This window comes from Salvia splendens, chromosome 17, assembly GCF_004379255.2.
Source record: "Salvia splendens isolate huo1 chromosome 17, SspV2, whole genome shotgun sequence".
In the NCBI taxonomy this organism is placed as follows: Eukaryota; Viridiplantae; Streptophyta; class Magnoliopsida; order Lamiales; family Lamiaceae; genus Salvia; species Salvia splendens.
The window spans coordinates 10,643,005-10,655,863 of NC_056048.1; the positions used below are offsets into that span (position 1 = coordinate 10,643,005).

The 12,859-nt window shown below is 36.1% G+C and overlaps 1 protein-coding gene across 1 annotated transcript; it reads right to left on the bottom strand.

The window, feature by feature from the left end:
* Positions 1–6,408: 6,408 nt before the first annotated feature.
* Positions 6,409–11,854, bottom strand: LOC121775503 (ribonucleoside-diphosphate reductase large subunit-like). The gene is made up of 17 exons (XM_042172581.1): positions 11,361–11,854; positions 10,688–10,749; positions 10,524–10,611; positions 9,923–10,186; positions 9,538–9,778; positions 9,377–9,453; positions 9,065–9,235; positions 8,884–8,976; positions 8,644–8,793; positions 8,470–8,556; positions 8,202–8,366; positions 8,008–8,127; positions 7,583–7,785; positions 7,350–7,499; positions 7,119–7,266; positions 6,932–7,015; positions 6,409–6,851 (listed from the first exon to the last, which is right to left on the bottom strand). The coding sequence occupies exons 1-17, from the start codon at positions 11,586–11,588 to the stop codon at positions 6,750–6,752; spliced, it is 2,433 nt and encodes an 810-aa protein (XP_042028515.1). The 5' UTR covers positions 11,589–11,854; the 3' UTR covers positions 6,409–6,749.
* Between the last annotated feature and the right edge of the window lie 1,005 nt (positions 11,855–12,859).

The following is a 12,859-nucleotide window of genomic DNA, read 5'->3' on the forward strand; positions in this document are numbered from 1 at the left end:
GGCCTGCTGTGAACAATTGGTTCAGGTGGCATGGATGAGCCTGACGGGAAGTTGAGTTTGACCTTGCTGCCGCAGAAATGGAGGGCTGCCTTGTCATAGGCTCGGGCGGCGTCCTCTGCCTTGTCGAAGGTGCCGAGCCAGACTCTGGCCGCCTTGAATGGGTCACGGATTTCAGCTGCCCATTTTCCCTATGGCCGCTGCCGCACGCCTCTGTATCTTCTTGACGATGGATCTGCTTCATTTTCTTGTGAAATTGTTGGAGTATAGCTGTAGATTGCTGCTGCTGCTGATGTAGCTTGTACCCGCTGCTGTGTCTGTCTCATGATGAGTTGGTTACTTCTTCCGGGATATGCATGGTATTATTAGAGCATCCACAATGGTTTTCGCCCAGCCATAGCCTAGCCACAAACTCTTCCTGCCACATCATCAGCACTAAAAATCCTCCTGCAACATCATCAAAACAAGCAAATAGCCCAGCCATAGCCAAGCCACATCACTCAAAATTATATAAAATAAATAATGAACAATCACACAAAATACGGAATTAAATTTACGCCACAGATACGGGAAAATGCAACAATTTTATTTAAATTTTAAATACATTACATTTTAAAAAATTACATAAATAAAAAAAACTAACTCTGAGTAGTCCTCCGCGCCCATAACTCTTCAATTAAATCCTTTTGAAGTCGAATATGAGCTTCCGTTTGGCGCATGTCGGCATGTGCTTGGAGGAGGCCGGCTTCATCGTGAGGTACCCCACTCCGTGCGTTGGGGACGGCCACGCCGTGGCTTGGACCGGCTTCATTATCGTCGTTGGCCCAATCCGTCAGTTGTACACCTTCATCTTCGACAATCATGTTGTGCATGATAATACAAGCGTACATTATATCATCAATGCAGTCGACATGCCACAAACGCGTTGGACCCCTAACCGCCGCCCATCGAGACTGGAGCACACCAAATGCGCGCTCCACGTCCTTGCGCGCCGACTCCTGTCGTGCCGCAAAGTAGGCCTTCCTCTCATCTGATGTGCATCGGATCGTCTTCACAAACACGGGCCACCTAGGGTATATTCCATCGGCCAAGTAGTAGCCCATATCATGCCGGTTGCCGTTGGCGACAAAACTGATGGCCGGCCCGACGCCCTGGCACTGCTCGTTGAAAAGGGGCGACGAGTTGAGGACGTTGAGGTCGTTGTTCGACCCGGCTATCCCAAAATACGCATGTCAAATCCACAGCCGGTAATCAGCTACGGCCTCGAGGATCATCGTGGGATTCTTTCCCTTATAGCCGGTCGTGTAGAACCCCTTCCAGGAAGTGGGACAGTTCTTCCACTCCCAATGCATACAATCTATGCTGCCTAACATTCCCGGGAACCCATGCTTCTCCATGTGCATCTGCATCAGATCCTGACAGTCTTGGGGGGTAGGGCTTCGAAGGTACTGATCACTAAATATTTCAATCACGCCCTCACAGAAATACTTCATACATTCCAGGGAAGTCGTCTCACCGATGTGGAGGTACTCGTCCCACATGTCTGCCGCGCCTCCGTAGGCCAACTGCCGGATTGCCGCAGTGCACTTTTGAATAGGTGTGTGGCCGGGTCTGCCAGCCGCATCGTGCCTGAAGCGGAAATACATATATCGTTGCTCCAAGGCGTTAACAATACGCATAAACAGGGCACTGCTCATCCTAAAACGTCTCCTGAAAAGGTTGGCGTTGAACCGCGGCTCCTCTGCGAAGTAGTCTTCGTATAGGCGCTGATGTGCAACTACGTGATCACGATCAATCGCTTGTCGGCGATGGTCAACTGGCCGAGGTCGAGGTACCGCCGGCTACAAGGCTCTTTGCATCCATTAGTCTATCCCGCGGTTGGTATATGCCTCAAACGCTTCGGCCATTCGACGTTCGTACTCCTCAGCGTCCCCCCCACTACCTCCACTACTACCACCCGCGTTACTCATTTCTCGGTGTTGATCTTGTACAGAAATTAAGATAGAGAGAGTACTCGTTAATACAAGTGGTGCGAATGAAAATGAAGTGCAAATCGCGTATATATAGTGTTTCGAAAATTAAAAAAAAATCGCTGAGCGATCCAGGCGCTGCAATGGCGCCGAGAGGATCGCCCAGCGCATAGCCCAGCGGATTTTGACCGCCTAGCGCTAGGAGAAATTCATTTCCGAAAAACCGCTGGCGGTTTTCGGCTCCTGCAATGGTTCGCCTAGCGACCGTCTTGCGCCGGCGCTCGGCTGGGCGGTGCGCTAGGCGCCATTGTGGATGCTCTTATTGAGTATGATAGTCCCTCTTATATTTTAAAAAACAAAAAGACAAAACATCTCTTAAAAAGTAAGGGTGAGGTGTGAACTGAATACACATTTGATAAAAAGTAAGGGTGAGGTGTGAACTTAGCTCAGTACACGGTTCCAAATATTTTATCTGTCGGCGGAGGTTGGCGGAGCCGACATCTCCACCGCCGCCTCACTTTTGGGCTTCAAATGCTTGCTACTCTAATATTTTACTACTCTTTTTTTTTGGATCTACTATTAATTTTTACTAATTCCTCCCCTCGTTCCGTTATTATAGTTTAGGCATTTTTTTAACATAAAATTTAAGAAAAAATATTTTTTTTTCGTCCCATAAAAAATAAAGATATTTGAGATGACACATAGTGTAATACATAATTACTAAAGTAAGATAAATGGAAAGAAAAAGTTATTGGAATATGTTAGTCGAGAATGAAGTTCGCCTCGTTAGGAAAAAAGAGAATACCAAAAGTAGAATTGGATTATATTTATAGGATGGATTAAAATGGAAGCGTCGGAAGTTTGTAGAAATAACTTTATATTGTTTGATGTACTATTTTAACGTTTTTGTGGTTATTTCTTTCCCATTTTGTTACTCTTGGTACCCAACTCACAACTCAATATAGTATTTCACTACAACAAAAAAATCGGATAAGAATGCTTTAAGGACGCTAATTTATGTGTCTAGTTATACCACCAACGCTTCATAAAGTGTCCTTATTGTTAGTGTCTCAAATAAAAGCGTCCTAAAAAAGCAAAAGATTAATATAATTTATCATACACTTAGGGACGCTTTCTTTTGCGTACTAAATTATGGTTTATTTTCAAAAAAATTCAAACGCTAATAATTGCTTCTCAATTTTTATATCCCTATAAAAGATAAATTTTTTGTAGTGTTTCTTCGTCAACTTCAGATGTTATATGTACAACATGGATCAACGCACACTAACTTTTGAAGTTATGTGTACAAATACTCCTACATACCTAGATTCTTCAATGGATACAAATTTGGTTGTCAAAAGTCAGAATTCAAGACCACTATAATTCACCATCATGCCATAAATAAAGGTTAAAATTGTTCAAACCCATTTACTACATTATATCTATAGTTCAAAACGTTGGCTTTTTATGCAATTTGACAGTGTACTCCCTCCGTTTGTGAATAAGAGTCCCGTTTTTTCATTTTAGTCCGTCCGCAAATAGGAGTCTTGGTTCACTTTTACTATAAATGGTAATAGGGTCTCACATTCAATTAACTCATTTCACTCACATTTCATTTAAAACTAATATATACAAGTGAGACTCATATTCCACTAACTTTTTTCCACTCATTTTTCTTAATATTTCTTAAAACTCGTGCCACCAAGAAATGTGACTCCTAATGGCGGACAGAGGGAGTATATTTTATTAAGGGGTTTGACATTTTAGGTAAAAACCAAAAGTAAAATAATTGACTCTCCTTCACCCCAACTTGTTTTTATCAAGTAGCATGGTCTGCAGAGTAGACTATCCTTCACCCTAACTTATTTGAAATTTAAATATTTCACCGAACCGAATCGGCATTTTTAAAATTTATTGCTAAGTGAGGAAATGTATAAATACAAAAATCTTCATCTGTTAAGTTGAATTTAAATCTTTCACCACAATCACCTACCTTGATTTTTCTTATAGATGTTTTTTGTTAAATGATATTGATATTAAGCGGTAATGGAACAAAAAAGAACAAAAATACACAACCAAAGAAAAGAAAAGGCAAAATGTATTAAGTACATTATATAATAAAAATGGCATTTCGACTACCAATGCCAAAATAAAATCAAAATAATGGATTAATTGACCTGTTCTTACAATGATACAAATACTTGATTTTGAGTTTGCCAGTTCATTGGGTGGACTTCGCATCCTTGATTTTTTGTCTTTTTGTAAGGAAGAAAATAACGGCACGCATAAAACTAAACAAAAATATAATGTATATATAACTAAAATTGGCTATACGTCCTCTCTCCTCAGTATTTTACTCCCCCAAGTCCATCTACCATTAAATGTCTTATTTTTCATTTTTCGTCCGTCCGCCAATAAATATCTCATTTCACTTTTTACTATATTTGGTAAGTAGACTCTACGTTCCACTAACTCATTTCACTCGTATTTTATTATAAATGCTGCATAATCTTTATTATATATCGTTTTTGGCACCTATAAATCACATTTTTTGTACCTGACGCAATTTCCATCCAAAAATACCCTCTAAACAAATTCATTTTTCCATTTGTGTCATAAATGATATTTTGGGCATTGACAAAACTAGTAACAAAAGTGATATTATAATATCTTCTCTCATTCTCCTCACTCTTTATACTTTTATTATTAATCAATATTAATATTATTATTTTGATGTTATAAATTAATAATTAATTTATTTTTTAATATCATTTAAATATACTTAATCATAATTATAGTTATAATTATATTTAATTATTATAATAATAATATTGTTAAAAACTAGTAGTAGTTAATAAATAATAGTAATTATTATTTTATATTAAATTACTAACTAATTAATATAGTCTTAATCAAATTATAATTATGAATTGTATTCATAATTATAAAGAGTTGAATATTTTTAGTTAGGTGTTTCTAACCCTAAAATGAGTATAAATAATCTAATTAAAATATTCAATTGATTTAATCACTTTAAATAATTAATATAATTAGGTGTTTTGTTATTGATTTATATTATGAATGCAATTAGATGTAAGTATAAAACACTAAAAAGAAAGAAGAGAAAAGAAAAAAGAGGAAACATAAACTAAGGAGAAAAAAGAAAGAAGAAAGGAAGATAAAATACTAAAAAGAAAGAAGAAAATGAAGAAAAGAGAAAGAAGAATAAACTAAAGAAGAAAAAAAAAATCACATACTTGGTTCTATTTAATTGAAATTTCCAAAAATATCCTCCATAACAAAAAAAATCACATATTTGGTACCTAGGGTTATTTTTGTCATGAAGTATAAAAAACGATATAAAATAAAGATCAGGTATCATTTATGTAGTTCACTCTTATTATAAAACCAATATATAAATGTAGGTCTCACATTTAACTAACTTTTTCTACTCATTTTACTTTATAAAGTCAAACAATTTCTTAAAACTCATGTCAATCAAATACTATGAAACATTTAATCATGGACGGAGGGAGTATTAATTTGACCCAATATGTAATATAGTTGAGATACTAAAATCCTGAGCCACTCAAGAGTGGACATCTTAAGTGGGGGGCAAAGAGAGTAGATTATAATTAAAATATAAAATTAAATTATTTACTTATAAGAATGTATACTTAAATACAATGCATATACAATGCATAATGTCATAAATTAGCAATAAATGAACTTAAATGGTTTGAACTTTCTTAATATAAACATGAAATATTAGTAGATTATTTAAATTGGAATTAGGATGGTATGACATTATTAGGAAAAATATTCTTTAAATCCATTCGATACACAAAATTGGAATTAAAATTCTATAGAATTGAATCATAGTAATTTAATTTTAAGTCTTTCGTTTGATAAAAATGATAGAATTGATGTGAAATTGAATTTGAAGAAATTACCGTGTGTGTGCAAATGTGTGTGTATGTGGTGTGTGAGTGAAGTGTGCATGTTTGTATATGTAGTGTGTAAAGGTGCTCAACTTTATACTAACTATTTAAAATTTCAATTAATAATTTTTGATATGGAATTCAAGGTAAAATTGAAAAGAATTCAATTCTAAATCTAAACTTTTAATGATACCAAATACTAAATTTGAAATTAAAAACTTTAATTTCAATTCCACAAACCCAATTCCATAATACTGAACTAAGCCTAAGTAAACAGATTTTTCTCTCGCATTCAATGATTAGTTTTTCAATCTAGGAATTGAATTGGTGAATTATTATTCAAGATGTAGTTAGTGTGGACAAATAGTTTTGAAGATTTATATATAAAACAAATAAAATTAATATTATTTCACAAAAGTAGATAATTTTGAGGATTTAAATACTCCTATATACTTTATTATTCATTTGATTATTCAATACATATATGAATTAACTATATATAAATAAGAATATAATTAATTATGTAATCCTAGTGCAAAAACTCATACACAATATTAACTGTTCCAAAGGATCATTACATATCATATACATAAATCCACATAATACGGAAATCGACAACTTCCATTTAGGATACGAAACCACACAAGCATAGAACAGCCATAGTCATAACATATGACTATTCTCTTTCATTAACACATAAATACCTATAGCAAGTTAAGACATATAGGAAGATCATGTAACCTTTTGGTGAGTCTTGAAGCTTAGACGCGCTAGCAGTCAACACGAGCCTTTCAAGCACCACGAGAAACAAACGAATAAATCCCACTTATGTTGTAACCTATCAACTTCCACAAGCTAAGCACTCATCGCGGTTGGCTAAAGAGCATACCATTTGGGCCATCTTAGAATTCTCGTCATCAGCAACCGCCTTAGCCTTATCATCCTGCAGAATGTTTGCATTTTGCTTTGAGCATGTGTAAAGGGGTTTAATGGAATCATTCGTTTTGTAAAGAGAGAAACTACCTTTATCATGGTAGTGTCAACTGTGAATTTGATGGCATCGGCTGCTGCACGTGACCTTAGGTAGTACATGCCCGTCTTCAAACCCTTTGTGTCCAAGGATAATAAAATCAGTACAAGTATAGATAGCATATGCCTTTTGATTTTTCTGAATTTGCTACATATGTAGTTTAATTTCTGTTTAGCTTACCCTAGTCCAGGCATGGAAGTGAAGAGAAGTAAGCTTTCCAAAACTGGGTTGGTCCATATGGATGTTTAGGCTCTGACTCTGGTCTATGAAGCATCCACGGTCGACAGCCATATCAACCAATATTCGTTGTTTGATCTCCCAAACAGTTCTGAGAATAAGCGAAATGAATTAGCATGAGACAAATTGAAAAGAAGGGACAGTTTAGAGCTCTGATTTCCATGGAATGCATACTTGTAAATAACTTTAAGATCTTCAGGAACCTCAGGGATCTTTTGAACAGAGCCATCCTCATAAATTATCCGGTTCTTGACATTAGGAGACCAAAGCCCCATCTCGGTCAAATCATGGAGAAGATGCTTGTTCACAACAACAAACTCACCACTGAAAAAGCCACAAAGCATCAGTATCGTGGCAAACAAAATGTTGATGAGGGAAGCTGGATTAAATATGTTGATGAGCCAAACCTTAGAACTCTACGGCTGTAAATGTTGGAAGTGTATGGTTCAAAGCACTCATTGTTCCCAAGAATCTGGCTTGTTGATGCAGTTGGCATGGGTGCTATGAGGAGTGAGTTCCGGATCCCATGTTCTGTGATCTTAGAACGAAGAGCATCCCAATCCCATCTATCTGACGGATTCACTCCCCACATATCTGGCTGGATGATTCCCTGAAAGATACAGCCAGGTTTAAATGATGATGCCCACATAATACCAGTACAAACATATATTTTCTTATATGGCAATTCTGTAATCAGACAAGTTACGGGAAGACCAACAAATGGGGAAGTTTTCGTCAGTGTTCCAAACCACCATGTAATACCAGGTAATTGAGACTTCATAAAAAGTTTACCAATAGTGTGATGAACAAGTTAAGAATTTTGGATATATACCTTGCTAACAGGGCTGCCATTGTATGTCTCATACGGTCCTTCTTTCTGAGCAAGTTCACAAGATGCCTTTAATGCATGATGGTATATGGTCTCAAATATATCCTTGTTTAACTGTTGAGCCTGCACTTGGAAATAGAAACAACGAACTTAGCAAAATTACAGACGAAACATGTCAGAAAATATCAGCTTTATACCTCTGGAGATTCAAATGCCATGCCAAGCAAGATGAAGGTATCAGCAAGACCTTGTACACCAATTCCTATTGGCCTGTGACGCATGTTAGACCTTTTTGCAGTTTCAACTGGATAATAATTCGTATCAATTATCTTGTTGAGGTTTGTAGTTACAAGCTCAGTAACCTGCACAAACAAATCAACAGGTAAAGATGCAAAAAAAATCACAATTATGTATACAACAGACAACTTAAACTGATTAGGTAACCAGCAAATAAAATTAACACACCTCGGCCAGTTTGTCAAAGTCAAAATATCGGTTTTTAGACCCTAGGCTGCCAACAAGCTTTGTTGGTTGGGACTCCAGAGGCACACCCTTAAGAAATTAGAGAAACAAATTAAGAATATATTCAAGTAAACTAATATAGATAAGAAGGATTCATTCATATAATAAAATAGTAACCTTCTCTCGAACATAACGTGGTAGAGCAATTGATGCAAGATTGCAAACAGCAGTTTCTGTGGGACTTGTATACTCAATTATCTCAGTACACAAGTTAGATGATTTTATGGTACCCAGATTCTGCTGGTTGCTTTTTCTGTTGCAAGTGTCCTGCACATAAGAGGTGAAGATTCAGATGGAACTGATGTTCAGAAAAAGCATAAGTAAATTATGTATTGCGAGACTTGTCAATTCCATTACCTTATAAAGCATATAAGGAGTTCCAGTTTCAATCTGGGATTTCAAGATTTCAAACCACAAACTCTGTGCCTGGACAACTTTCTTAGCCTTTCCCTGAGTTCAAAACAATCTAAACATCAGAAATCATAATCCACTCAAAGAAAAAATATTAATGTCATCACACTATACGAGTCTACTTTACCTCTGTTTCGTATTTAGTGTACAAAGCTTCAAATTCCTCACCCCAACAATCAGCTAATCCAGGTGACTCATTTGGACAGAACAATGACCAATGACTATCAGATTGAACTCTTTGCATAAAGAGATCAGGTACCCAAAGACCATAAAACAAATCTCTTGCCCGATGCTCCTCCTGAAAATAATTGGTGGATGGAAGAGTTCATATAATATTAGGGCAGTTATTGCATCAGCAAAAACACCTCCAATCTTAACTTTACCCATAAAATAATCAAGGGGAAACAATGCATTTCCACAACATCCCCCAAAATAATACCTTTCCATGATTTTTCCTCAAATCAAGAAACTCAAAGATGTCAGCATGCCATGGCTCCAAATATACAGCAAAAGCACCTATCCTCGTCACAGAAAGACAACTATCAAAAGTGCAATACAAATGCAAGCTATACAATAGCACAGAAGACGAAATGTGCAAACCTTTCCTCTTGCCACCCCCCTGATCCACATATCTAGCAGTGTCATTGAAAACTCGAAGCATTGGGACAATGCCATTGGATGTTCCATTTGTTCCACGTATATAACTTCCTGTAGCCCGGATATTGTGGACAGACACACCAATTCCTCCAGCTGATTTGCTAATGACAGCACATTCCTTGAGGGTATCATATATGCCTTCAATACTATCATCCTTCATGCATATCAAGAAACAGCTGCTCAACTGTAATCAATGCACAAAATTAAATATTTCTTAAAGAAAAAAACTTAAATTTCCAATTAAAACTAAAATCTTTTCATGAAAATAGTTAGCATTCATAGTACTGGAAATTGATATATCACTTGGTAGTTATATCGGTTATCATACTTGAGGTCTTGGTGTCCCAGCATTAAAAAGGGTGGGTGAGGCATGAGTGAACCATCGCTGGGACAAAAGATGATATGTTTTGATGGCAGAATCTATATCATCTTTATGGATGCCAACAGCAACCCTCATTAACATGTGTTGTGGTCTTTCGACAACCTTGCCTTCGACCTTTAATAGGTAAGACCTTTCAAGTGTCTTAAAACCAAAGTAATCATAGTCAAAGTCTCTGTCATATATGATCTCACTGTCAAGACGTACAGAGTTCTGCCAAAAGGAAAATAATACAGCATTAATACATTGAATAATTTGCAATATATGTTAATATCATGGGATTGAAAATCAGCAAATATATTAACAAGCTTGTATATATACCCACCCCCTCCAAACATTATGACCCATGTCATTTACACATGCATCCATACAAACTAAATAATATCAATGAAAGTAATGACAAGATAGAAAGACACACTTAGCAAAATTGCATAGGGAAGTAATATTCTCCACAGATCAATTGAATTAAGTTACAATTTGCTACATTCTTAACCATCTCCGGTTCATACCAATGCTGGTATACATAATAAAATCACTTAAGAACAAATACCTTCATTATAATCTCATACACATCATCAGCAATCAAAGGGGACGCTAGTCCAGACCTCTCACTCACATGATTGTACATGTCTTTGACCCTGCAGCAATTATGCAGTGTGTTAACACCCCAATATTTATGTTAATAATTTATCTGTAAGACTGAAGTCCACTTACGTCTCAGAAAATGATTTCTTGGTATTCTTGTGAAGATTTGAAACAGCGATTCTTGCTGCCAACTGCATATTGCAAATAATTAACATCAGTTTCAAGATTCCAAAAAGCACTTAACCAGATATACAATAGAAATAGGGTGGGATCCTCTGCTGTGGGGGGAAATACAGAAGACTGCGCTGCTAAACAACACAGTTTTGCTTATATTGCGACAGTTTTCTTTTGCATACACATCACACACAGAGATATAAGAGAGTTCTACAGCAGCTATGAGCACGAAATTGCTTCAGAATGGTGACAATAGGTACTCATGATAGGTATGTAGGGCAACAGTATTCTCTCAAAATGTCAATTTCCATAACAGGCATGCACTCATTTAGCACATGTGGAATTTACAAACAAGAATTGGTATAAATAAGACAACATTTTCAAACAAAAATCAGATAAACGAGTAGTGTTTAACATTACCTACTTAATCAGCTATACATTCAAACAATTAGAAGTTCCAGAAATTACAAATAAAAAATTGATCCAAAAAATCAGCATATCATCAGTAAATTAAGATAATCAAGCCATATTTCACAACAAATCGGAGAGATCCACCAACAAAACACAAAATCACGACGACAAAAATAACAATACAAAAAGGATAAATCAAATCAGCAATAAAACTCACACAAGCATAATCAGGGTGATTGGCGGTCAAAGCAGCAGCCGTCTCCGCCGCCAATTCATCAAGCTGGCTGGTGGTGACGCCTTTGTACACCCCGGCACAGACTTTCTGCGACACCAAAACTGGGTCACAGTGCTCGCTACTGAGCCCATAACTCAGCTTTTTTAGCCGCGCGGTGATCTTGTCGAAGTGCACAGCCTCTTGCCTCCCGTCTCTCTTCACGACATACATATTTTTGCAAACGAATTTCGAGATTCCACTCGCTTGGGACTTTTGACAAACAGGTGGTGGGTTATCCACTGACAGTCTGCAAATGGTCTCTCAGCTTGTATATATAGCCACAAACGCGGAATACAAACAAAAGAGAGGGGCTTTTAATAGCTCTAGGGTTTTGAGAATTTTCCCTCTAAAATTTGGGAAGATTTGAACATTTCCCGCCCAATTGAAGAGAGTAGATAGTGGAGCGGCATGTGATCCACACCTACACTAAAACTACACGTATTTAATTATCAGTAGTTGGGTTTTAGTAAGCTTTTATTTTGAAACTTATTTTATTTAACTGTTATACTCCATGTATCTAAATGGAGTAACGTTGAGTTATGAAGTTATTTTCTAAGGATAGTATTACTCCCTCCATTCCCGAAAAATTTGTCAATTATTTCCTTTTTCGCTCGTCGTTAAAAATTTGGCACCTTTCACTTTTACCATTTTTATTAGTGGTCCTTACATTCCACTAACTCATCATCACCCACATGTTATTTTAAAACTAATATATAAAAGTAGGACTCACATGCTCCTAGCTTTTTCAACTCACTTTCTATTACCTTTCTTAAAACTCGTGTCAGATCATTTGGTGCCAAATTTTAAGGGGGCGAGGGAGTAATATTTTTTTGTACAATATAGAATCGAATTAAAAAATTTGATCGGTTGAATCTATTTGAAAATTCAATACCAAATTAAGGTACAAAAGCAAAATGAGAGTGAAGATTATATGCAATGAATGATGATGATGATTAAGGTAAATACACGTGTCAAATATAGAATCGAACTAATTAAATTGATCGGTAGAATCTATTTGAAAATTCAATACCAAATAAAATGATTGGAATATTATAGTTCGATTTATGATAAAAAAAATTATTATATTCACTCACGAGTTTGTAACATAGGCGTACACAAAAGTATATACAACTAGAGCTTCACTATATATTTTTCTATTTAATATATACTCCATAGGCCGAGTCTCATTATTCACAAATTCAGTCTTAAACACCGAATTAGAGACCAAATTAGGACCATTAGATCTAGTTTTTAATGGATGAGATGAGATGATGTAGTGAAAATTATCGCATTCATTAGGTAGCCAAATTACTTTAACCGAGGGTCATTTTTGTCAAATTATATTTATAGTTTATTACTTCATCCAGGAGATTTATTACTCCATTCCAATAGTTAATTACTTCATTCCAGTAGATTATTACTTCGTTCCACTTTGAATTTGA

Excerpts from the sequence above, each read along its gene's own strand:
- LOC121775503 (XM_042172581.1), bottom strand. The coding sequence starts at position 11,588 with ATGTATGTCGTGAAGAGAGACGGGAGGCAAGAGGCTGTGCACTTCGAC. Across the intron at positions 7,786-8,007 it reads ATGGCAGCCCTGTTAGCAAG|GGAATCATCCAGCCAGATAT; the intron begins GTATATATCCAA and ends TGTATCTTTCAG. Across the intron at positions 6,852-6,931 it reads TTGACACTACCATGATAAAG|GATGATAAGGCTAAGGCGGT; the intron begins GTAGTTTCTCTC and ends AACATTCTGCAG.